Source organism: Corylus avellana, chromosome 4 (assembly GCF_965113065.1).
Source record: "Corylus avellana chromosome 4, dhCorAvel1.hap1.2, whole genome shotgun sequence".
Taxonomy (NCBI): domain Eukaryota; kingdom Viridiplantae; phylum Streptophyta; class Magnoliopsida; order Fagales; family Betulaceae; genus Corylus; species Corylus avellana.
In genome coordinates, this window is record NC_142493.1 from 21,009,261 (window position 1) to 21,034,488 (window position 25,228).

Consider the following 25,228-nt stretch of genomic DNA (forward strand, 5'->3'; position numbering starts at 1 on the left):
CGACAGCTTTAATGGATGATATTCAACTTTTTAAGAGATGTTGTGATGATGGCAAATTGGAATCCATTTGGTACCAACAACAAAAGAGGCATTCCTCAACCTTAATGCTCCAAAATAATTTGACCATGGTAGAATCTTCAGATGTAGAAGATATGGCTCTTGGTGAATCACAACAACCTCAATCAAATCATCCCCATAACTTAAACTAGCTACCTTCTTTACACTCGTTCTGAGGACCCCATAATGCTTGTTAATTTTGCTTAGGGTTAATTGTTGAATGGGGTGGATTCAGAGTGCTATTAAAAGATGCTCTAGCATCTACTTCTTGATTTTCCCGCTTAATTATGGATCAAATCTTCCTGGTTTGAAGACGATTTGTCATGTTTCGGATTTTTGGTCCAATTGAAAATGGGATTCCATACTTGAATATGTGGGACATGTTCAACATTTGATCATGAGAAAGTTTGTGCAGGGCAATCACAAATTTGGGACAGAGTCACTAGCTTGGGCTATAATATGTAAGTGGTTGACTTATATAGACTCTTATTTCATAATTCAGGTTTTTTTTTTTTTTTTTTCACCATTACAATTGAATTTTGGCTCATGAGGAAAAAGGGAGGGGGAGATTCAAGCGGATTTTGTTAGCCCTTCAAATTAATATTACTTTATTTTAGTGTCTTGTTCATATTTGTATAGATTTTTTCTTACTTGTTTTTGTGGCATAAATTCATTAGCAATGATAAATAATACTAGAGGACTTGCTAGGCATATTTATGGATTGCATTGTGCTTTGGGTTTGTGCGTTATGCAGAATTTGTGTAATGTAGGAGGCAAGTGACATGCTACAAATTTCACTTGAGATGTAATGTTAATGGTGTTACTCTCAACAATGGCCAAAGTCTGCCTATACATCATATCGATTCATGTCAATTCCTTACTTCTAATTCCAAGTTTTTTCCTGCACAATATCATGCATCTCCCTTTAATTCAAAAGCATCTCATCTCTTTTAAACAGTTTACAAGAGACAATAATATATATATATATATATTGAATTTCTCCCTTATTGCTCTTTTGTTCAGGATCTCTCATTGAGGACCATCCTAGCTCCTCAAAGGATAGAGTATAGACGAAATTTATCCCATGCCACATTTTCCTTCAACTTCTCAATCTAACGGGAGGTGGGGCTAATATCAAGCTCATCATATCCAGCTCTCCTCCCACAGATAGGCTCTCATGTTTACACATTTCCCAGCAAAATGGAGTTGTTGAGAGTTGGCATAGTATTACTATTCAAACGTCCTTGTTCACACGTGAATAGCGATGTGTGAATAGTAACACTACTCATACGTCCCTATTTTTTTGAATAGGGAGTTTGAACACTAAAACACCTCATATTAGTAATGTTTTCCAATAAACGCCCATATTCCAAACGTTACTAATTGGTTTTTTTTTTTTTTTCTTGGTAGTGAGAATTACTAGCTTAAGGTTTTTGAAACGACCCCTTTTCTCATAAATCATTTCCCACTCCACTTCTTAACTACAAGTCTCCATTTGAACTTTTATTCAAACGAAAGCCCGATTATAATTTGTTAAAGGTATTTTAGGTCTTGTTTGGTTTGCGTAATGTCTAGTCCATTGGAAAATAAATAATTACTACTAGGAATAGAAGAGTGTGGAATAAAATAACTATTCATATTCCTTAGTTTGGTAATAACATACATGCAAAAATTGGAATTGAATCAAAATTAAGAAGAACCCTATATATATATATATATATATATATATATATATATATATATATATTCAAACTCATATTAAAAAAAAAAAAAAAATTGAAATGAAACGGGTGGTTCCTGCCACCCCCAACGACCTGCGGGGTAGCCGCGACCACCCATAGGAGCTTTGTGGGTGGCCGCGGCCACCCCTGGAGCAAATCTGGGGTGGCCATAGCCACCCCAAAATGCGATGGGGTTGGAATCCCAAGGCGCCTAGGGGTGGTGCGACCACCCCCCAACCTCTTCTATGGGTGGCCAACCACCCCAATGGGTGGTCAAGCCACCTACTTTTATTTTTCATATTTTTTATTTTGTTTTAAGTTTAAAATAAAATTAGAGTTTAACTTTGGTCAGGACCATCCTTAAAACCCATGTTTTACAGCCCCCAATCCCTAGTTGACACCTAAGCAAAAACTCAAAAATTGCACCAAACTAATCTAAGCCCAAATACACTAGATTTTGTAGAAAGAAAAAAAAAAAAAAAAAAAGCTAAAGAACTTGTGGAAGGGGTCTAGCCCCTTCATGAAGCTGGCCAGACCCACACCGTGGGTATGTCGTGGGTTTCACCAGACCCACGAGGTGGGTTTGGCCACCCAAGCCGTGGCTTGTGGTTCACCTCTCTCCGGTGCCGGCTTCTGGCCTTTAGGGTGATAAAATCCCTAAAGGGTTAACCTTCCACCTCTAGGTTTTAGCTTTGAATCTTAAAAACAAGTTTTGAGCATTAGAAACGGGTTTTGAGGAATTAGAAACGAGTTTTGGGGCATTAGAATTGAGTTTTAAGGCGGATTTTGGCGGGTCACTACGGATTTTGAGACGGATCACACCGGCCAGACCCGTGGGTCACGGCCAGCAAGACCCAAGCTAGTGGGTCTCGCCCTCGCCAGACCCACACCGTGAGTCTAGCTAAGAACCACGTGGTGGGTCTCGCCATCGTTAGACCCACAGAAGGCGGCCAGACCCACGCCGGTCGTGGGTCTAGTTGTGGGATTGCTGGGTCTGGTGGCCAAGGGTCTTTTTGGTATTTTTTTTTCCTTTGATTTGCTGTGTTTGTTCTCATTTTGGTTTTTTTTTTGCAATTTTCTTAAAATGATGATGTGTCACATGTGATTGGGTGCTACAAAAGTGGTGTTTTGCAGATGGTTCGGACTACAGGGGCTCTCAAAAAATTATAGGCTATTTTTGAAAAATGTATTACATACCTTAAGGATTAGCTAAGCCACTCAATTTTGAATCAGTGACTTAGCTAATCATGTGTGTATGAGATTAGTAGTCCCATGGCAATAAACTATTCTCATGAATAATATGTTACCAAACAAATGAATAGCTATACCTAGGATTAGCTAGTTCATTCCAATGGTCTATTCCGCAAATAAAACTAAGACTCCCAAAGTATTTAACTAGTAAATAGCTTTGAAGTGTCACTAGCAACATTCCAGGCTCATTTAACAAGTATATGATTTGAAGGGTCACCACAAGCTTCTCAACATCAAATAACTAAAGAAACGGAAATATATATATATATATAACCTAAACTAAATCTCAACAAATAAGAACCATAGCAGCTACTGAACTATAATATACTTAAAATGTCATAACTTTACTTAATAACGTCAGTCTAACAGCAGCACAATAAAAGATCAAGCAAATCAATTATGTTATCAATAATAATAATAATACAGACAAAGTCTGAAAATTACTCAATGACTCCCAAAGACACCTAGAAGAGGAGTTGATAAACGTTCAAAGATTATACATGAAATATACTCAAATTGAAAATATACACCGCGCAAACAATCACCAAATATCATGAAACCAATAAAATCAATCAATACAAGAATTTGGTTACGAAGTGGAAAGATTCACTTGTGTTAATAGTTGAAGATCGAGGCAAATCTTGTGCTTCTATTAAAGTGTTACCATAATCAATTAACCAAAAGGATTGAACGAGGCTGGTATAAGAGTCTCAAGATTGAGAAGGAATTTTCGTAGTCCAACTCCAAAGATGAAGACGTGTCCTGATATTAAAGGTGAAGTCAATTTTTTTTTTTTTTTGGTTTGGGCTTGTAAAGAATAAGCTAATTTTGTTTTTAATACAGGCCCATCCAATATGGATTACTCTCGGGGCTATGCCTAAAATTGAACCGGTATTGTTTTTTTTAGGATTAAATTCATTTTACCCCTTTGGAATTTCAAGAGTTTTTTCAATTCGAATTCTAATGTTTAAAAATTGGTAATGCACCTCCCTAATGTTTCAAAAATTTTAATTCAGACCCTCCGTTACTAATTTCCACATAATTAGACAGAAATCATCCCACGTAGAATTTTGATACCCTTTATTCTAATTTTGCCCTCATTAAAACTTATGAAATTACATAATTACTCTCATTTTCATAGGTTTTAATGAGGGTAATAGGTAATTACGTAATTTCATAAGTTTTAATAAGGGCAAAATTAAAATAGAGTGCATCAAAATCTCACGTGAGACGTACGTGAGATAATTTTTGTCCAATTAGATAGAAATTAGTAACGAAGGGTTTGAATTAAAATTTTTTGAAACATTAAGGGGGTATATTGCACATTTTTAAGCATTAAGGTTTGAATTGAAAAATTCCTGCAATTTCAATGAGGTATATAAAGTGAATTTTTTACTTTTTATAAAAATAAAAATTCTGGATCTAGAGTTTTTTTTTTTTTTAAAAAAAGAAATAACTTGTTGGGGCCTGGGCCCCAGCACCCCATTTGCGCCACCGGCCTGACGCCGATTGATAGAATTATAGATGGAATTATTAAGATGAGGAAAAATGAGAAAGGCATCTCTTTTTCTTTTAGTCAAAAGGTCAAAGGGAGTACCAAAGACATCAATACCACATCATGACAAATATATAATACCTTTTTTTCTACTACATGCCCAAGTTGTATCCTTCAATATTATTTATTTCTTTCATTTTAGGGTTTTACTAATTAAACCCAACAAATTCCTGGAAATTACGTACAACCTAAACGGAGAAAGAAAAAAAAAAAAAAATGGTAATAAGCTTAACATTCTAAACCGTCCTTTTCTTGGAATCTCATTTTTCATGGCATTCAATTGGATAGCGATCGATTGAAGGGTGAAGCAATGATCTTCAATTGTCGGCAATAGCTTTCCCATAAAAGTCAGAAATCTGTATAATTACTTTCCATCGAGGGCAGTTCTAGATTCGCCTCAACACAACTTTTCTTTTTTGTCTTCTTATAAATATATTCGCAATAAAAATTATCACATTTGGGTTCCTACTCATGTCTTGTCACTCTCAAATAAAGTAGTCATTTTGATTATCCCTAAGGATGGATAGATTAACCGTTTATCGCCTACCCACCACCACCAAATCGTCACCGACCAACAACCAACTTCCGACAGTCAGTAAGCGGAATAAAAATATTGTTTCGATGTCAGTTTGGTTTAGTAGGCGGTAGGGAAAAAAATTCGTCGATATTTTTCAAATAAATTTGAATTTTATTTAGTAAATTTTCTTATTGTTTCGTCCAACTGGTTTGTGGTTATCCTTTTAGTATGTGTTTCCTGGGTTTACTTTTTCTTTTTATTTTATAAAGTATATGTTGTACTGATTTTGCAGTTACAAGGAAGTTGATAAGTTTTAATATAAAAAATTATAACTGACAGTTAACCGACTAACCGATTAACGAAAAAAGTCGAACTATTCATTGTTGGTATGAAACAGGTTAATTAATCGATTTTCAGGAATCAGTTGGCAAAAATGCTCCTACCGACACCTACCGAACTGATACCCATCCCTAATTGTCCCTCCTATAAAAAGAAAAAGAAAAAGAAAATCTATCACTTCATTTTCATGAGAATGTTGATATGCACAATCAATTAGGTTTGTGAGTTATGAGGTAGTTAGCGTTAATGGTAGTTGCCAAGTCTGATGAAGGTCGTTATACAAATAACGGTGGCATGCAGCAACCATTTAAAGCAATAATTAACTGCATGCATTAGTGGCTTAATAAGGTGCAACATGCATAGAGCAGCAAGCCACATGCATACATGGTCCCAAACTGCATGAATGGAGAGAATAGGTGAAGATGATGACACCAGATATCGGTAGCCATTACTCATATTCTACCTACCTAGCTGGCCGGTGACACATTTCTCCTACCGGTCCCTCACACAATTTTTGTCTACCAAATCTATATATATAGCTTACTTAAAAAGGCAATAATTTGTGTTTACGTGTTTAGTTCGGTTATTATAAGAGTATATATAGGTTAATTCTAATTCAACCCGGCCATTTAGTTAAACGGGTAAGACCCCTCAATTTAACATATATATATCGGTCAACCATACCTCGACCCATTTAATTAAACGGGTCATACTCATCAACTCGCTAATTTTGTGTTAAGTTTGGGTCAAGTTTGCAGATCTTGTTAAAAATTGTTAATGCTAACAATAATAGCTCATGATTAACTGGGCACGCATAATTAATGTGATATTATCTTCTAATTAGCAAAAGGCCTAAAGAGAGATGATACCCAATTGACCATGTAATTAGCAACATATATATGGATCGATCTCACTGCTAATCAAACAAAAGGTAGATGTCATTATTGGGTTAGATTCGAACTTAATTAGCATAGTAATTAATACGTACGTAGGATACCACCTTTAATTCCCTCTCTCTCTCTCTCTCTTCTTGCTTTCTGCTTTCTGAGATATTATCAACAACAGTAATCAAATCAAACCCAAAGAAAGCAAATGCATGCACCTTCTCTCTCTCTCTCTCTCTCGAAAAGTAAAGATGGGTTTGGGTTTACAGTACCATTGGCGTTACGTAGCAGTTATGCCATCTTTACCCAGTTTGATAATCTGAACACTTCATTTTGTCGTCTGCTTTGGTCATGAGTCATGGTGGCTAGAAAAGAATAAGGTGATTTTCTCATTACTTATCCAACCATTTGATGTAGACCTTAAACTACTCCATTTAAAACGGGTAAGCCAAGCTATGCCCAGCAGAAACAATAACGTACGCATGAGATATTTGGCCCTTCTTTTGGAATTTACTTGGACTCCCGGCCACTATGTCTATGTGCACGTAATATACTTGTCCTTATTTTATATTTCTGTATTTCTTTATGTCTTCAGGGACACCTATTTATTAGTATTATAATTATCCTAAACTTAATTATAATATCAACGATAGGGAACGTGAAAAATTATTTCCCCAAAGTTTAAAACAAGAGTAAACAAAGTAGAGCTTGGACTCGGACAGATATCACTAATTAACATGCATGCACATGTGATCTATCAATCAATTTCTCTCACACATATGAATACTATTATTTGAAAAAATAAATTTTTAATCACATAATATTGGAACTCTTTGATGTCTGGACAATTTTCAGACAGCTGAACCGGAGATGGAGCTCCTACAAAATAGAGAAAAAAGTTACCGGTCTCTCAAGGAATCGGAGAAATTCCGATGATTAAATTAGTCTTCTACTAAGAGAAAGACAAATTGAATGGAGAGTTTATGAGAGAAAGGATTACTTGCCCTTACCTTTTGGAGAGAGTGTTTCTTTTTATGTCGGATGGTGATCCAAATCTTTTTAATTATTGTCGTATAGTAAATATGTTTTAAACTTAGATTCTATGTCGAGGGAATTTGGATTCTCGTCCTTTAAAACAAGAAGGTAAAATTGTTCAAAAAAATATAAAATAACATTTTTGTTTTTTTTTTTTTAAATTATTTTAAAGGACCAACTTTTTTTCAATTCATTTAAACTAAAAATGATCTGATTCTATAATAAGAAGATTGAATATTCGGGTTGCTCAACCCGAGCAACAAGCCCAACACAACATAAAATCCCTTTTATGGCACATATAATGGGTAATTACATTGATCAATCCCTTAAATGAAAATAATCATGAGATTAACACAAGTTTAATACTATTTACTTATATATATATATATATATATATATATATATATATATATATAAAAGGAAAGAAAGACACCACATGACACGTTCACACACAACAAGAACATGCGAGTCACAAGCTAGTTGTTGTTCAGATGGTGGAGAGCATTAGGTAACTCTCAAGAAATTCATGGATACGTGGCGTGCTGATATTATATGATCTGAAAAAGGCAGTAAAGCAAGCGAGAAAGAAAGACTACTAAAACCGAAGCCCATAAAAGCTTACGCTGGTATTGCATCATCATCACCAGCGCGAATGGTGGAGATCAGGTGCTGCACAGTGCCCAAAACGGTGCGCTCCTTTTAATGCAAAAAATACATGACCACCGCCGATCCGTGTCCAATCAGCGTAGGTACTAGCCGGGCCCCGCATGTCCCCAATCACTCCCAACATTTTCCACTCTCCCGCGGCTTTCCCTAACTAAATTTTACTTTCCATTTTCTACTCTACTTGCCATCTACGGAACACACGCATATTATATCCAACAGGAACCCTCTGATCACATCATCATGCCCACCAAACGAAAAAGGACCTCGAGCTTAACATGTTACTGCGGTGCACATATACACTGTAGTTTTTTTATTTAATTTTTTTTTAATTTCCTCATAAATATTGTTTGTGTCTAAAAGTATAATTAGATAAGGTGGCGATCATAAAGCAGATCAAATAAAACAGCTTGCCGATTTGGCTTGTTTGAAACCCCATTACTTTCTCATATTTTGTTTCGGTCAAATCATTTTATTCATTTTTCACATTAAAAATTAATAATTTATTACTCACTTTACCTTTATATCACATTTTCAACTATAACATAAAAAAATTCCTCTTAAAAATGTTTACCAAACGCTAAGGATAACAACTCTTGTTTGTGTGTCGAGTTCCGTTCGGATCTTTTTAAGATATTTATATAGAATTATATATATCAATTATAATTCGATTAATTCATTTAAATGGGTCAATTTTCTTTTTAAATTTTAATCTGTTTATGTCATATCTTAACACAACCCAAACACAAAACGTGAGCAGACCCTTCAACAACTTGGTTACTTATCTCATTGCCGACTCATTCACCACTAATGCCAAATGCTCAATGCTCGCCACGCGTTTTCCCGCAAAAGAAAAGCAATGAGAGAAAGGTGTAAAAAAATAAAGGTAGGAAAACTTGGTTAAGCAAAGCCAAATAAGTAACACGTGTCTGCATTAACTGTGCTTTTGCTTAATTGCTCCAAAAAGCAAAAAGAATAAATAAAAGAAAAAAGAAAAGTGTGCTTTACTTAATTCAGTCATTCATCAACAGTGAAAGGAAGAAAAGAAAGAAGAAGGCGATTAGCGGAAGCAAAACTTAATTAGTTAATTAAATTAATAACACCCGCCCTTTTCGTATCCACTCCCTAATCACCGTCACTGAAACCCCACCATGTGAGTCGCTCTTTTTCTCTGTTTTAGCTCCGAATCTGTGTACTATAAATCTCTCGGTGCCTTCCCATCAAAAACAAAACAGAAATGCCGATCACACTCTGATTCTTTTCAACGGATTTTGACGCACCGGATCTTGAAAATGGTCTCGGTTCGTCTTCGGAGGTGGCTACTGTGACTCTGGGTGCGATTGCCGAATGACATGAAGCCATTCTTGATTGCTGGGCTCTCTTCCTTCTTCTTTCTTTTGGTCTCTCTGAGCTCGATTTCGGCTCTGCCTCGCAATGGACACCACCCTGATTCTCTCAGGTTCATTATAGGTCCGTCCTCTCAAGTCCCTGTACTTGATTTTCTGAATGCGGTTGTTTTCTTCTTGGTTTTTGTCTGCTGAATCGGAGTAATGGGTTCGATCTTCTAAGCGTCGTTTCGTTTTCTTGTTTGGTTTCTGAGAAAACTGCGGAAAACGGAAGGAGGATGAGATTGCAAATGTTGAGTTCGCTTCAATTTTTTTTTTTTTTGCTTTTTTCTTGAAATCCGTTTGATGGGAAATCTTTATTTTTCTCATTTTTCTCAGCTGCCAAACGAGATAAAAGTTTTATCTGTTATGAAGTATTAAACTTTACCGTTTGGACATTAATTTCTGGCGGTGTACCTTGTACGCTTTAATACAAAGACGCCTTCTTTTTCTGTTTCTGAGTTCGAATAATTTAGTTTTGTGAATTTGGGTTCGTATTTGTTATTGTTATATATGCAGGAGAACAGAATTTGGGGCCGTGGAAGAATGCAATCTCGCAGGATGCACTAGCTCCAGGGCCGGCAACCGATAATGCCCCTCAGAGCACGCTCGTTTTGGCGGCTAACCGGACGAATAGAGTGGACATTCTTCGTCGGTTTCGGCGCTACCGAGGTGGTTGGGACATTGCCAATCGCCATTACTGGGCTGTAAGTCCTGTTTCAGATTATGATAGCTGCTATTAGATTGATTCGTTTAAATTCAATTTCCCAGCAAGATTGGTAACATTAATGGATTACTGTCCTGCTTGTGTGCTTGAGAAATTAAGATCTGCTTGATAATTTGGAGAAGTTTGTGGAACTATTGTCCTGGAAAGTATGTTCTTTATGTTTACTGGTTCGTGAGAGAAACCAAAAGCTCTTTTGATGAAAAATACGAGAATCTTCAGGAATTAAAGAGTGATAGAACTATTCGCACTGTGCCCAATTTTTCTAGTATTCTTCTGACATCAATCAGCACATTCTTTGAACTAAAATTTCAGAATGAATCAGTGTTCTGGAAGCTCAACTCGATTGTGGGTCATATGAAACTAACTTGGATCAATTTAAAAGAAAAGGAAAAAAAGACAAATAAGTCTTACTAAATTAATGCATCAGATAGATTTGATACGTCTATGGCCATAAGTTTATTTTTATTCTGAAGTGCTGCCATGGTGAACTGCTTGAAAGCAGGGGATGCATACAAGATATTTAAATGATCAAAATAGAGTTATAAATATGCATAATATACTTGTCCAAAAATTCTGCCACCAGTGTATAAAATATATGTTTCAGTGAAAGAGTTGAGCAGATCACAATTCACAAGTCCCATAAGAGGGGCCAATGGCCTTTGGGTCAAATAACACTTCCACTCCCTATTAAATATGGGGTGGTCGATTAGGTCTCGGGTTCAAGTCCCATATATGAGTTACTTACCAATTAAAAATGAAAAAGAGTAAAGAGGGTTTTTTTGGTATAACAATGGGAAACTATGCTCTTGGGTGTCTTGGTATTTGTACAATATTTGTATTCAATAAGTAGCTGTAGGTTCAGGATGTGAATTTTTTGGGTAATAATATGGCAAATCCTGCCTCATAGGGCTTGATTGTTGTGCAAAACTCAATGTGTAGTAGTACCTTCGAGGGTTTGCTTTAGATTACATTCTTAAACTGGTAATAAATACAAGCAGTGCATTCTATCTGTTGCTCCTCTTCCACTTTCAGTTGGCATTTTCTATATGCTTCCATACTGTTCTGAGATGAAAAATAATAATAAGAATAATAATTATCATTATCATTATTGTCGTTGTTAACATGTATTCATCATATCTGCAGTCTGTAGGATTTACTGGTGCCCCTGGTTTCATTCTTGCTATCCTGTGGTTTTTTTCTTTTGGATTGTCTCTCGTGGTTCATTATTGCTGTGGATGGAGGATAAACATAAAAGGCAAAGGATCACCCAGTTCACAAAGAATTTGTCTTATACTGCTTATTTCATTCACATGCGCTGCAGCGTAATGTTCTGAACTTCAATCATTTTGAACTATTACTAGTATCTTTGTAACTGGAGGTTTTATTTTTTTGTGTTTTATTTTATTTTGTCATTTTTCCTTCATTTTTTGCCCTTAATACTTTATTAAATTTATTCTTTAACTTGTCTATATAAGTCTGAACATTGACACCCAGTGTTGTGCTTTTATGTCTCTCATGAAAAATTATTAAGTGAACTTGATTCTATGTTTGAAGTTGAACATGATAACATTTTTTATGCGTGTTTCTGTTGGACAGAAACTGGTTTAGTTTCACTAGTACACATGCACACGTCAATATACTGTTGTCAGAGAAAGGAACTTTATCATTCTGTATTTTAACCTTTAAATTTCTGTGCCTTGTGGCAAAAGCCAAACCTTCACTTTTGTTATATAACATTAGATCTTTTGATCATGCAGAGAGTGTAAAGAAAAACTCCCATTCTTTCTCCTGGCACTATCCTGTTTATATTCCCTTCAAGTTATTAAGTAGAAGGCCTCCATTTAATTCTTCAGAAATTTCTTTTATGTTCTAGGACTTGAAGCATATCATAATTGCTGGAACACTAAAACTCACTTAGGAACCAATTATACTTGACATTGCTTCTTGTCTTGACACTGTAGCGTTTTGATTTTTAAGGAAAATAATTTTTTTTTTTGTTTAAATTTTCATGATTTTCTTGATGATGAATTATGTCTTTACTAATTCCTCAATTGGCAAATTCATATTTCTTCTGTATCTCTTGCTAATGCCTCCTGGTCCTTTTCTCACACAGTACTGGGTGTATCCTCCTCTCCGTTGGGCAAGATGAATTTCATGGTGAAGTTTTGCGAACTTTGAATTATGTTGTAAACCAGTCGGACTATACTGTAGACATCCTCAGAAATGTCACAGGATATCTATCCCTAGCAAAAACTATTAGTGTGGCCCAGGTGTTCCTCCCTTCTGATGTCATGGATGATATTGACAAGTTGAATGTGGATCTCAAGGCTGCAGCAGATACACTGACAGAGAAGACAAATGAAAATTCTGTCAAAATAAAGAAAGTCTTCAATGCTGTGTATGTATATGCTAACCTTTTTTTTTATCTATATCTAGAATTCCTTTTCAACACCATGATGTTAGTTGGTTAATTTGAGTTCGTTGTTGCAGTCGTTCTGCTTTAATAACTGTGGCAGCAGTAATGCTTCTTCTGGCTCTGATTGGTCTTAGTAAGTATTGCTGAAAAATCCAAATAAAATGATTTCTTTTATCTATTTTTTCTCATCCACTAGACTCTTGCCTCTTTGTAACCTACTGATTTATATTGTGGCAGTACTCTCTATCCTTGGGCACAAACATGCAATCCATATGTAAGTTTTTTTTTTGTGTTTGGTGGACATGACATCCAGTAATATTCCTACTTCACTATGCTAGATGCTATTCACATTTGTGTTTGATGCTAAGAACATATTGTTGCAGATTCGTAATAAGTGGATGGCTGCTTGTTGTGATTACATTTGTGCTTTGTGGAGTTTTTGTAATTCTCAACAAGTAAGAAATTGGATTTCATTTTTTTAATGATTGTTCACTTCTGCACTTTTATTGCACTTACAACTAAATGCAAAACATGCTTTAATGCAATTACTAAAAGAAGTACTTTGGAATTTCAGTACAGTTTCTGACACCTGTATGGCCATGGAGGAATGGGTAGAATATCCACATGCAGAAACCGCTCTTAGTAATATCCTTCCATGCGTGGACCAAAGAACCACAAACCAGACACTTGTGCAGAGTAAAAAAATTATCAATCAAATTGTAAACGTCGTCAACGAATTTATTTATACATATGCCAATACATATCCCTCTCAGGAAAGCTCTTATTATTACAATCAGTCTGGTCCTCTGATGCCACCACTCTGTTATCCATATGACTCTCAGCTGCAAGATCGCCAGTGTGGGCCTCAAGAGGTGTCTGTGGCAAATGCTTCTGCGGTACGTTTAATCAATTCTAATTATTTGGTATGGAAATCTGCATTTATTGAATATGTTTCTGAAACTACTTGATTATTGAGACAAAACAGCTAGAACTCTAGTTAATAGAATCCACTTAACGCCATGATGTGTCCATTTATATAATGTAATTGAAGGCCATTGATACATTCAAGAGTGCAGGAAACATCTGGAAGTTTGTACATAAATATTAATTTGTAGCTTCATGTTGAGATGAAAATTATAAGAGACAGTAAATCTAATATGCAATGCGTAATCACTGTCATTGCTTGTGGCTTCCCATCCATGGCATGTGTCATGTACATATTTAGATGAACAATTAAATGTCTTCTGTTTGGCTCACCTTTTCGGGTTTTAACTATATATATATATCTCATTATCAGCTTTGGTCTAGGTTGAAATTGAAATGAGATTATAATGTTTTTTCCTCCTTTTCTTCTTTTCAAAAGGTTTTTATAATACAAAGGTTTTTTTTATGGTAATCCATAAGTGCTAATTTAGTCCTGAACTTCAAAAGATATTAGAGTTTGTTTAGGAGGAAAGAGAATGTGATAGTTGAGGAATTAATAGAAGTGAGTTTCAAATACCCATTCTCGTAATAGTTTGTGGGTATGGATATGTCGTATGTAATTTCTGCTTGAAATGAAGTTTTCATGTTGCACATATACCCAAAAATGTAGTAAAGAAACGAAAGAGACAAAGACATTCTCTTCCTCTGGAAGATGAATACTCCCCCAATCTGCTATATTGCTTGACTGCTTCAAAGTGGTGAAGGTTTTGTATAGATTTACGCCCGCCATGTTAATGAAGACTTAATTCTCAAATTAAACCTTGCCTATGTGCTTATTGCAAGATGAACAGAAGGTCATAACAGTGTAAACCACTTAATACAAAACTGTTCCGGCTTTCCATATGAACATTAGTCTATGTAAGTAGGAATAAAAGATAACAGAGGAAGGACTGTGATGTTTGCCTCAGTATTTTTTTAGCCATTCTGAATAATTGTTCATGGAAGATTCTTTATTATCTCTTTTGTTAGTTTGTAACATGCAATCAAGATTTGATTTGGCCCTCTTATTTGGTTGTGTAAATTCAGGTATGGCAGAACTATACGTGCATCATGTCGGCATCTGGGGTGTGCACCACCGTTGGGAGGGTGACCCCAAACATCTACACACAGTTGGTGGCTGCAGTTAACGAGAGCTATGCACTTGAGCACTACACTCCGCCTTTACTTAGTCTCCAGGATTGCAATTTTGTGAGGGATACATTCAAAATGATCACCACAAGTTATTGTCCACCGTTGGGCCATTATCTGAAGATAGTGAATGCAGGATTGGTCATGATTTCAGTTGGAGTCTTGCTCTGTCTTGTTCTGTGGATTCTCTATGCAAACCGCCCCCAAAGGGAGGAAGTGTTTGTGAACTTATCCTTACCAATACAAGGCAGGAGTTTCAAGAACTGTTTTAATGGAAAAATCAACCATGGCGTACCAATATCAAATGATTCAAATCCACCAAGTGGAGTCTAGTCCGTATGGTAGAAAATTAGTATTATAGTTAGGCTCATATTTTGAGTTTTACTGTAACCCCAGCTGGGGGAAGGAACCAAAGTGGGGCGAAGCTCCATTTTGAGTTGAGGGATAATATTATAGTGTATTTTGTTACATCTATAGTGAAAAGTGAATGAATTGGTCCATTTTTCTTACTGTCTTGCCCTACATAAATGTCCTTTGTTTTAGTGATCCTTCAAAGATTGTTTTCCCAGGCAAGCCATCAATATATACATACTTTATCGTTGAAATGCAGAATACGAAATAGATTTGGCTAATAATCTTGAGTCTTTCTAATAATCTTCGCTTGTCTCAACCTGAACATGGGACAGAAGCGGTGGAATGGCTGCTATTATTCTAGAAATCTTTAGGGCCTTTAGAATCCACAAAGAAACTTTATATTTGTTACATTTGTTACAATTTTAATCATGTGTATATAAATTATTTGGCACCCTTCCTCCCCTTGTAAGTTGGTTTTTAAGGGCCAATTTTACTTAAGGTTTGTATCATTTGGTATCAAAGTTAGCCATCACGTCAAATATGGAATCTGACGTAATTCATCGAGTATGAGATCAAATGGGTTGCGGCTTTATATTCCAGTCGTGGAGAAGGCAACCCTTAGGTTGGATAAAACTGTCTATGCTACGATGTATGAGCATAGTATTAAGCCATTGAATATTGATATATGAGTATAATCACTAAAAGAGAAATACAACTATTGGATCAATGCTGATAGAGTGGGCTACCGTAGATATTAGTTGCAGAGCGTTGTGCCATGTTACAATCTTAAGTGCCTTACATAACTTAAGTCTAATTTTAACCATTTGTATATAAAACTCTTGGACGCCTTTTCCTTATAAGCCGGTTTTCAAGGATAAGTTCTACCTAAGATTTGTATTAATATCCACAAGGTGAAGAGGAAAATTCTGAAATTTTGAGGTGATTTGCAATCAAAATCATATGTATATAAACTCAATGCATGCGTTCAATGAGAAACACTTTTAGGTAATTCGGTAAGAAGATAAAATCTTCCTATGCGATTTTGTTAAAAAAAGAAGAAAAAAAAAAAAAAAAAAAAAAGATAGAAATTTCCTCCAAACTAGTTTGAAGAAAATATCTTACAATCCATTTAAAATCATGCCAAGTGTCTATAAACATTTAAAACGCACATTAAATTTAATCTAAATTAATAATCTGCTATTAATGATGTTAATAATTTAATACACTTTTTAAATATTCATAAATACTTGGCACGATTTTAAATGGGTTAGAGAATATTTGAAGGAAATTTCTCTCAAAAAAAAAATTGCCTAACTAATGTGTATAGATTTTGATAATTGATATATGTCTTCTTTCCTTTAAAGCAAATCTTGAATGTAGACTCTAATTAGGCTAGGTTCTTGAGATAAGGTGTAAAGAGTTTGATTTCTATTCCAGTTGTCTTTCCCTTTTGAAATAGATTTGAAATTTAAAAAAGAAAAATCAAAGAGAGATTTTAATAGAGGGGACGGATAGGGTTTTATTTGAAATTGTTTCCTTAAAAGATCATTTAATAAAAGCACTACAAAATTAGGAACTTTTGACCCTATGAAAATTGGAAACCATGCACAAACTGTTGTCCCATTTAAACCATTTATTTCAATTAAATATTATGTGTTAGGCCTCATTTATTAAAATGGAGTCTGAGGTAGCTCAATCGGCTAGGATCACACCTAATGAAGTGGAAGTCATTAGTTCGAATCTCATTTTCCTCTCTTGTGCGAACATGTCAAAAAAAAAAAAAATGGAGTCCGAGGTCACACATGGAAGGGAGTGTTGATTAAGGGTGCGTTTGGGAGTGTGTTTTTTAAAAAATAATCTGCGATTTTAAACCAAATCGCAACTTTAGGGTGTTTGGGATTGCGATTTTAAAAACACAAATTTTAAAATCGCAGAAAAATCTGCGATTTCCATAAGCTGATTAGAGGGTGCTTATTTGAAAAAGTGCGAATTTAAAACAAAATCACGATTTCTATTAAAAATAAATTTGGCGTAATAGTTACCTTTTTAGAACGGGAATGAAAAAAATACCAAGAATACCCACCTAAAATATATTAAAACCCTTCTTTTCTCTCTTTTTTTTTTTCTTCATCCTCCTTGTCTTGTTCATCCTTATTGGTAATTTGGTCATGAAACCGCAATTATATGCTAATGTTATCCAAACACTCAATTGATAAAAAAAATATTTTTTAGTATGTTTTACCAAACGCCTATGCGGTTTTAAAAAGTAACGATTTTAAAAACACAATTTTTAAAATCCCACTTACTGAAATCGCACTCCCAAACGGGCCCTAAATAATCCAATTTACCCATTCCTATTAACTTAAGATTTTTGGTTAGCCATGCATCTACGACAGAGACATTTTGCTGCTAAAACTCTTGTATCCATGGACGGAGGAAGGGGTGGCCATTAGGCCCCCAATTCATAAGAAAAAAAAAATGAAAATAATTATATTTTCATTTTTTTAATTATTTTTTTGTTATCTGTCCTTAGCAACACAATTTATTGGCCCTTCCATTGCCTATACTAAACTCTGCCTCCGTCACAGCCTGCATCTGATAAGGATTCTGTTCATATTTCTTTCCTACCACTAACAACAAACTATGGCTGTATATCACTGCCATATATTAGTTTGGACCAAAGAACTACAATTCCAGTGGAGGAAAAAAGAAATATGGGGATCAGATTTCTCATCAAATTATCAAGTTGCTATCCTGTATTTGTAGGTAGAACCGTGAAGAAGTTCAATTGTTGCATATCCTTCTCCAAGACAAGCATATTTGGTAACAGAGGATTCAAGGAAACAGAGACAGAAGCATGGAATGATTCCACTTCTGAATCAATAATAATGATATAGAATAATCAAAGGCTATGTATGGTATCCTATCATACATCCTATGATTTCTTAAATCACAAGTCAATATTGAAAGAAGCACTTCATACTGAAAGATATTGACTATCATCGAATTCAAAGGGTTCAAGGGGAGCTCTTGAAACAGAATTTACAAAATCAAACATCACATGCCACCCAATTGAAGAAATTCCAAATTCAACAAGTCATGGTAACAGTGATAGAAAAACCCCCCCATCAAGAAACATCAGCGCCTTAGAACTCACAGTTTTCCGGCGAATTCTCCTCGGATGTAACTCCTGCAACTTCTTTTGGCCTCTCCGGCAGCGAAAGAACCTCGCGAAGGCCGTGAACCACGAGCCAGTCACTGATATACATGTTCGGATACAAAACCGGCACGCCATTGAGCATCAATTCTTCGCCGCACCTCGTGGAATTTATCGTAAACCCCTCCAAATATGTCACCATCGCCGTCCCGTCATCGAATTTCACCAAATCATTCCACAAGAGCCTGCAGGGAACAACATGCCGGAGAAAGATCGACGAGTGCTCGCTGAAATTACCGATCCTTGTCAGCATGGCTTTATCCAACGGAGCAAAAACAGTCATCATCTTCCGCTCCTTATTCTCCGGCACCTGTACATCAAGAAAGACAGCCATCGCAGAGTACCCACTGGACCTCAAAACCCCACTTGCTTGGCGGAACGAATTAGCCCCGGAAAAAACAACCGTTCCATTTTCCGTTGAAAACCCACATCCAAGATTCGACCCGGGGATCTGAACCGGCACCGAAACCTCGAAGTTCGGATCAAAGAACTGGTCGATTCCGTGGATAATCAATAGCCCATCGTCAAATATCGGCGACCCGGTAATCATGACGTGGTTTAGCGAAATTCGGTCGTCGGACGGGGACGTGGTGACGGTGAGTGAGCGAGGCGCGAACAGGGTGGGGATCTTGGCGGCATAGGGGAGGGATTTGAGGGTTTGGAGGGTCAAAGGGAGGAGAGAGAAGTGGAATTGGAGGAGCGATCGAGAGGGTTGGCCGGAGCGAACAAAGGCACCGTCGGCTGGAGCGAAGATGGTGAGATAGGAAGAGTTTGGGAGGAGGGTGTCGGAGACGGCCTCCAGAGTTAAGGACATGGAGAGGTAGCCGGAGTCGGCCAGGATATCTGCCGCGTCGGCGATGCTCTCGGAGGGGATCGAGGATGAGAGAGAGAAGACGGAGAAGAGGATGAGAGAGAGGAGGAGAAGGACTGTGGAAGCCATTGATGATGAAATGGATCTCTGTGTGGTTTTAGCAGAGTGTAGCGCGTGGAGAGGGAAGGTTATAGTTGTGGTCTTTGGCGGGGAAAGAGTTGAAACGTGGCAGCGTCGGGTTCGTTGATCTGGGCGGGAATGGAAAGTTAGTTAATATGTGAACAGGGGGTTCGTTGGGCGGTTGCGACGGAGGACACAGTCGTTCGATAATTAGGCATGGTGTTTTTGTAATGACATATACATCAAAGTTGGCGGAAAGAATTCATTTGCATAAGATTTTTTTGGGTCAACTCAATTCAAAAGATTTTTTTTTTTTTCTTTTGGCTAAATAGCTCCTCAAAAGTCAAAACTCACTTTATCTTATTTAGTTAATGAATTTTAAAGGCCTCATACGTCCGATAAGCTATATTTTTATTTATATCATTTCAATATTTTTTTTTTTACATTTTATTGATTCTATTTTTATTTCTTTTCTAAAATTTGTATTTCACTCTTTATTTTTTCAATGGTAATCGTTTAGCACAATAATTTTTTAATGATCATTATTTTTCAAATAATCATTTTTGTAACTATAATATTTTTCAAATATCGTATTTGTTAACGTTAAGTATGAACACTATATTCTCATAGTAATGTCAATCATATTTATGAAATATATTTTTAAAATGATCATAATGATCTATTAAAAAGTGGAAAAAGTTTTGGGAAAAAAAGAAAAAAAGTGAGAGAAACAATAAAAAATAAAATGGCTTTCGTGAAAAGTGCTGCTACATGTAGTATTTTTTTTTTTTTGGCTAATCAAATCAAATATCCATTTTGCTTTTTTTTTTTTTTTGGCTAATCCAATGTGGGAGGTTTTTTTACAAATTTGATTAACCATTTTAGATAAAAGTACCCTTTGCATGGCTCCTCCATTGTGAGTACTCTAATCAGTGTCAAGTGTTATATTTCACACGTTTTTTTTTTAATATTTTTAATAGTCATTTATTCCTATTCTACTAAATTAAGAATCCAAATATTAATTTTTGAGAAACCAAAAATAATTAAATGACACTTATCACTTATTAAAATAAGTTAAATAACATTTCTTCCAAATCCCGTATGTAATGCTCAGCAAACATTGGATTCATAGCTAATAATTACATTATTATCATTATTATTATTATTATTATTCATCTCCTTTGAACCGAAAGGATGCTGACTTTTGGCCTTCCGATCGGGAATTTGAGCTTAATAATTAGGTGTTTTGAATTCCCCACAAATTCAATTAATATTGTGAATTTTAAAAGTCAAGTTATTAAATAGAAGTATAGAACTATGCCTATAAAAACAGAACTCTGACAAGTCATCATTCATAGCTTTGTTACAATGCCGGGGTTCAATATTTGGGCTTGCATGAGCTTTCTCGCCATGGCTGTGTCTTTAGTTATTAACGTTGTTGAGCTGGTTTCCTTCTTTACTAAAACGTAGAAAGTGAGCTGAAGAGGGATGGAGCAGCCACAGATCGAAGAAGCACCCACATGTTTCAAGCCTATTACTATATATTTAAGTTGTATTACTACTTAACAATAACTACTGCTCCTCTTCTCGCTCTACTACTTTCTTATATATTGATGTATGCTTCTTGTCATTGATTATATAAAAAGGAATTAGCAAAATTTGAGTGCATGGTATCTACATGCCTCAGTGTTCGTTGTTTCTTTTAAAATTTATGTCATTTGAACAATAAACGACATTAACAGCGGTGATATTATTTACTGTTCAAACGACATTATTTCAAACACTATTAACTGTTTAGGACCGTTTCTGTAGCATTAAACATCATTAAAAAAGTTGCACAAAATGCGCAGGCAAACTTCATCAACTATATATGTAGTTTTTCACAGCTTTTATCTCTATTTCATAGTTATTCTGATTAAGATTGCCCACGCCAAGTCCTGATCACCCAAGTGGCGGAGTCATTGCTTGAAAGCAGAATCTAATGCTTATTCATCAAGGACCACATCAAATATATATTCTTCGCCATTTTCCATAAAGAAGATTCGTCGATCTCTAGCTTGAAACATCATCACAGGCATGGACACAATCCACCATACACGTACACCAATTAATCTTCTTGTTTTCTTCTATAAATACTGCAATATTTCTTACACGGAGATCTAGTGCTCAAATCGATCTCCTGGTTCGGCTAGAGTCTGGTTGTTTAATTTATTTCTCATTACCAAATACATAAGAAAAACAAAGATCGATGATGTCTAGCATCTTTGGTGGTCGATATGATCCTTTCTCTCTTGATGGTTGGGAATGGGACCCATTGGGGGACTTTCATTTCAAAGGGAACGAAACGACGTCATTCGTGAGCGCTAGGATGGATTGGAAGGACACCCCTGAGGCGCACGTGGTGAAGGCGGAGCTTCCGGGGCTCAAGAAAGACCAAGTGAAGGTGGAAGTGGAGGAGGGCAAGGTCCTTTCTATTAGCGGCGAGAGGAAGATAGAGAAAGAAGAGAAGACCGACAAGTGGCACGTCGTGGAGCACAGCAGCGGCAAGTTTCTTCGGCGTTTCAGGCTGCCTGAGAATGCCAGGGCTGACAAGGTCACCGCACTTTTGGAGAATGGAGTGCTTACTGTTACAATTCCTAAGTTGGAGACAAAGAAGCATAGCGCTAGAGTCATTGATATAGAGGGCGACTAAATATATATATATATATATATATATATATATATGGTGGTCAATTAAAAAAATAATTGTGGATTAATTAGTAAATAAGCACTATTAATGTTGAATCTTTTATTTATTTATTTTTAAACTTTACTTTAAACTCGTGAACTACCTTGCGTTTAAACCCACCCAGATTTTAAAAACTCTCAATTTAACTCCCTGAACTTTTAATTTGATTCAATTGACCCACTCAGTCATATTTTAAATATTAAAAGTGACAAAATGACATTTATATCCTTGAATTTTTTATAACATTTCAAATTTACCTTTAATTTCAAATTAAAAATAATTTTTTTTAAATAAAAAAAAACGAAAATCAAAGGTCTAAAGGCTAAAACTGGTCTTTTTAGGCATTTCCGTTAAAAGTTAATGGCTAAAACTAACGGAGGTAAATTAATTGAAATCGAAAGTTCATGGGTATAAATTGAGAGTTTTTGAATTTTGGGCGGTGTTCTGAAAACACGCGTGCGGTAATTCAAGGGTGTAAAGTTGAGTTTTTTTTTTTTTTTTTTAAACTTCACTTTAGACCCCTGATCTACTACGCAATTTGACATATCCCCTCCGAACTTTGAAACCTCTCAATTTGGACCCCTGAACTTTCAATTGCAATAAATTTGAACTCTTCCGTCAATTTTTGCTGTTAAAACCCCCTAAAAAAATAAAATTACCCTTCAATTTTATTTTTATTAAAAAAATGGAAATAGAAAATTTGAAAAAAGAAAAAAAAAAAAAAAAAAAAAAAAGGGTCACCTTGTGATTTTTTTTTATATTATTTTTTTTAAAAAAAAAAATTTTTGAAATTAAGGTAAATTTGGAATTTTATAATTGGACTTATACCAATCTCTTTTAATTGCAATTAAAATTAAATTCCTTAGTGGTAGTTTACTCATTAAATGCTGAAATATGACTTATTTTATATATAAAATAAGACATATTTTATATAAAATATGGCTTAAATGAGATGAACAACTTAAATTTATGAATTTAAAAATTTCAAATTTAAAAGAAATTTTAGGAGCTCTCAATTAGCGTATAAGTAACTTGAAATGAGGAATTGACTTGTACAAATTTATAATACAGACCAAACTAATAGGAATTGAGTTATAAAAATTTGGAGAAACTTTAGTTTGCCCCGTCCAAATTTCTAGCCGATTTGACAAATACTTCTTGAACTTTCAAATTTCTTACTTTGAACCCTTGAACTTTCAATTTCTATCACTTTGGACCTCTCTGTTAGTTTTCAAACGTTAAACTCAAACGGTTTGACTTTTTATGCCCATTATATCCTCACCAAAAAACTACATTGTTTTGAGCCCCAAAACTACAACACTCACCCAGCCCAAAACGACATCGTTTGGGGCATTAAAATTATTTATTAAAAAAAAAAAAAAAAGAAGAAGAAGAAAGAAGAAAATTGGAGCCACCCGCCCCAAAACTATAACACCCACCTAGCCCAAAACGACGTTGTTTTGGGCATTAAAATTATTATTATTATTATTATTATTATTTTAAAAAAAAACCATTCATAGAATGTGTTTTAGGCTTTTGAGGGTGGCCGGACCACCCCCAAGGGCCCGGGGGTGGTTTCGGCCACCTCCTACTGCCGGAATGGGGGTGGCCGAAACCACCCCTAGGTCCTTAGGGGTGGTCCGACCACCCCCAAAAGCCCAAAACCCATTCCGTAAATGGTTTTTTTTTTTTTTTTTTTTCGGCCACCCCCCCAAGGGCCTGGGGGTGGCTGGAGCCACCTCGATTTTTATTTTTTTTTTGAATATTTTTTTTTTAAAAAAAATAAATAATAATTAATTTTTTTTAATGCCCAAAACGACGTCGTTTTGGGCTGGGTGGGTGTTGTAGTTTTGAGGCCCAAAACAGTGTAGTTTCCGGGTTATGGTATAATAGGCATAAAAAGTCAAATCATTTGAGTTTAACGTTGAAAACTAACAGAGGAGTCCAAAGTGATAGAAATTGAAAATTCAGGGATTCAAAGTAAGAGATTTGAAAGTTTAAAGGGAGTTTGTAAAATTGGTTAGAAGTTCATAAGGCTAAATCAAAGTTTCCCCTAAAAATTTACTATACAGACCAAACTAACCACAAAAGGAGTACCATAAATAACTCAAAATATAGGCATTAGTGTCGATGTGTCATTATAATGTAGCATAAAAAATATAAAATTTGGATTCTCTCCTGGATAATATTCAATTAGTTATATTGAAGGTGTATTTTTGTTCCCTCAAAAAGTGAAAAGATAAAAATACCCTTACACTATAATTAACTGAAAATTATCGAGTTCAAATAAAATGGGGAGGATATATAAGTTAATAAAGAAATTAAATATACAAATAACTAATAATAAAAATATTGGGACTCTTACATTAATTGATACTACTTGGTAGTAAGAGAAGAGGTAAGAGGAAAGGACATTGTACAAATTTAGTCCGAGATGAAATTAATTAATTACATTGAAAACTTGATTTAATGTATTACACGAAGTTTAATGGATTTTCATTCCTGAACTCCTTCATTATAACTAATTGGATATTATCTAACTCATTTAAAATGCAAAGGATCTTAATTCAAGTTCATTTGATGGAGAGGATCCTAATTCCTAAATTTGTCGATTGAACCACAATTAATTTAGACCAAAAGAATATTTAATGAGGCCTTTCGGGAATTTGAGGTTAATAATTAATTATATGCATGAAATAATAATAATAATAATAATAATAATAATAATTAATTAATTATATGCATGGGTGGCATTTTGAATTTCCCACAAATTCATTGTGAATCTCAAAAGTCGATTTACATTAAATAGAACCGTGCCTATAAAAACACGCGTAGATAGCTGAAAAATTATCCATCGTTTTGTTAGAAAGAATGTTAGGGTCAATTTGGGCTTTCATCAAGTTTCTGGCAATGGTTCTGTGTCTCCTTATTGATGGATCCACATGTTTGAAGGCTATTTACTTAGCAATTGTTGGGAATAAATTCACACTACAAGCCCACCAAATTCTGGGCCCAATGGCCAATGATAGGCCCATGAATATTAATTAAATAGTAAGGACTATTTAATTAATTGATAGTCTTATATTCCAATTAGGATAATATTGGAATAAAGACGTCCTACTTATCTCTAGAAGATGACAACTTAAGATTATCTTTACATAATATATGTTGAATGTTTATCTTTACATGATAGCTGTTGAGTTTTATCTCAACTCTGGACTCTCAAACCAATTCAAATAAGAAGATCCAGTCCAAGTCTACTTCATCTCCCCGAGCCTATAAATAGGCCCTTACACAAGGTACTAAAGGAGCTTGAATCTTATATACTGAAATATT

The 25,228-nt window shown here is 35.3% G+C and overlaps 3 protein-coding genes across 3 annotated transcripts; 2 read left to right on the forward strand and 1 right to left on the reverse strand.

Annotated features, from left to right (window-relative positions):
• Positions 1–9,144: 9,144 nt before the first annotated feature.
• LOC132179305 (uncharacterized) lies at positions 9,145–15,171 on the forward strand. Its single transcript, XM_059592010.2, has 9 exons — positions 9,145–9,492; positions 9,927–10,114; positions 11,278–11,456; positions 12,248–12,532; positions 12,625–12,683; positions 12,788–12,824; positions 12,934–13,005; positions 13,125–13,446; positions 14,561–15,171. The coding sequence occupies exons 1-9, from the start codon at positions 9,375–9,377 to the stop codon at positions 14,993–14,995; spliced, it is 1,695 nt and encodes a 564-aa protein (XP_059447993.2). The 5' UTR covers positions 9,145–9,374; the 3' UTR covers positions 14,996–15,171.
• Positions 15,172–18,162: 2,991 nt separating this feature from the next.
• LOC132178205 (putative fasciclin-like arabinogalactan protein 20) lies at positions 18,163–19,173 on the reverse strand. Its single transcript, XM_059590652.2, has one exon. The coding sequence runs from the start codon at positions 19,171–19,173 to the stop codon at positions 18,163–18,165; it is 1,011 nt and encodes a 336-aa protein (XP_059446635.2).
• Positions 19,174–21,382: 2,209 nt separating this feature from the next.
• LOC132178206 (17.8 kDa class I heat shock protein-like) lies at positions 21,383–21,856 on the forward strand. The gene has a single exon (XM_059590653.2). It carries the CDS (start codon positions 21,413–21,415, stop codon positions 21,854–21,856), a length of 444 nt encoding a protein of 147 aa, XP_059446636.1. The 5' UTR covers positions 21,383–21,412.
• The last annotated feature ends 3,372 nt before the right edge of the window (positions 21,857–25,228 follow it).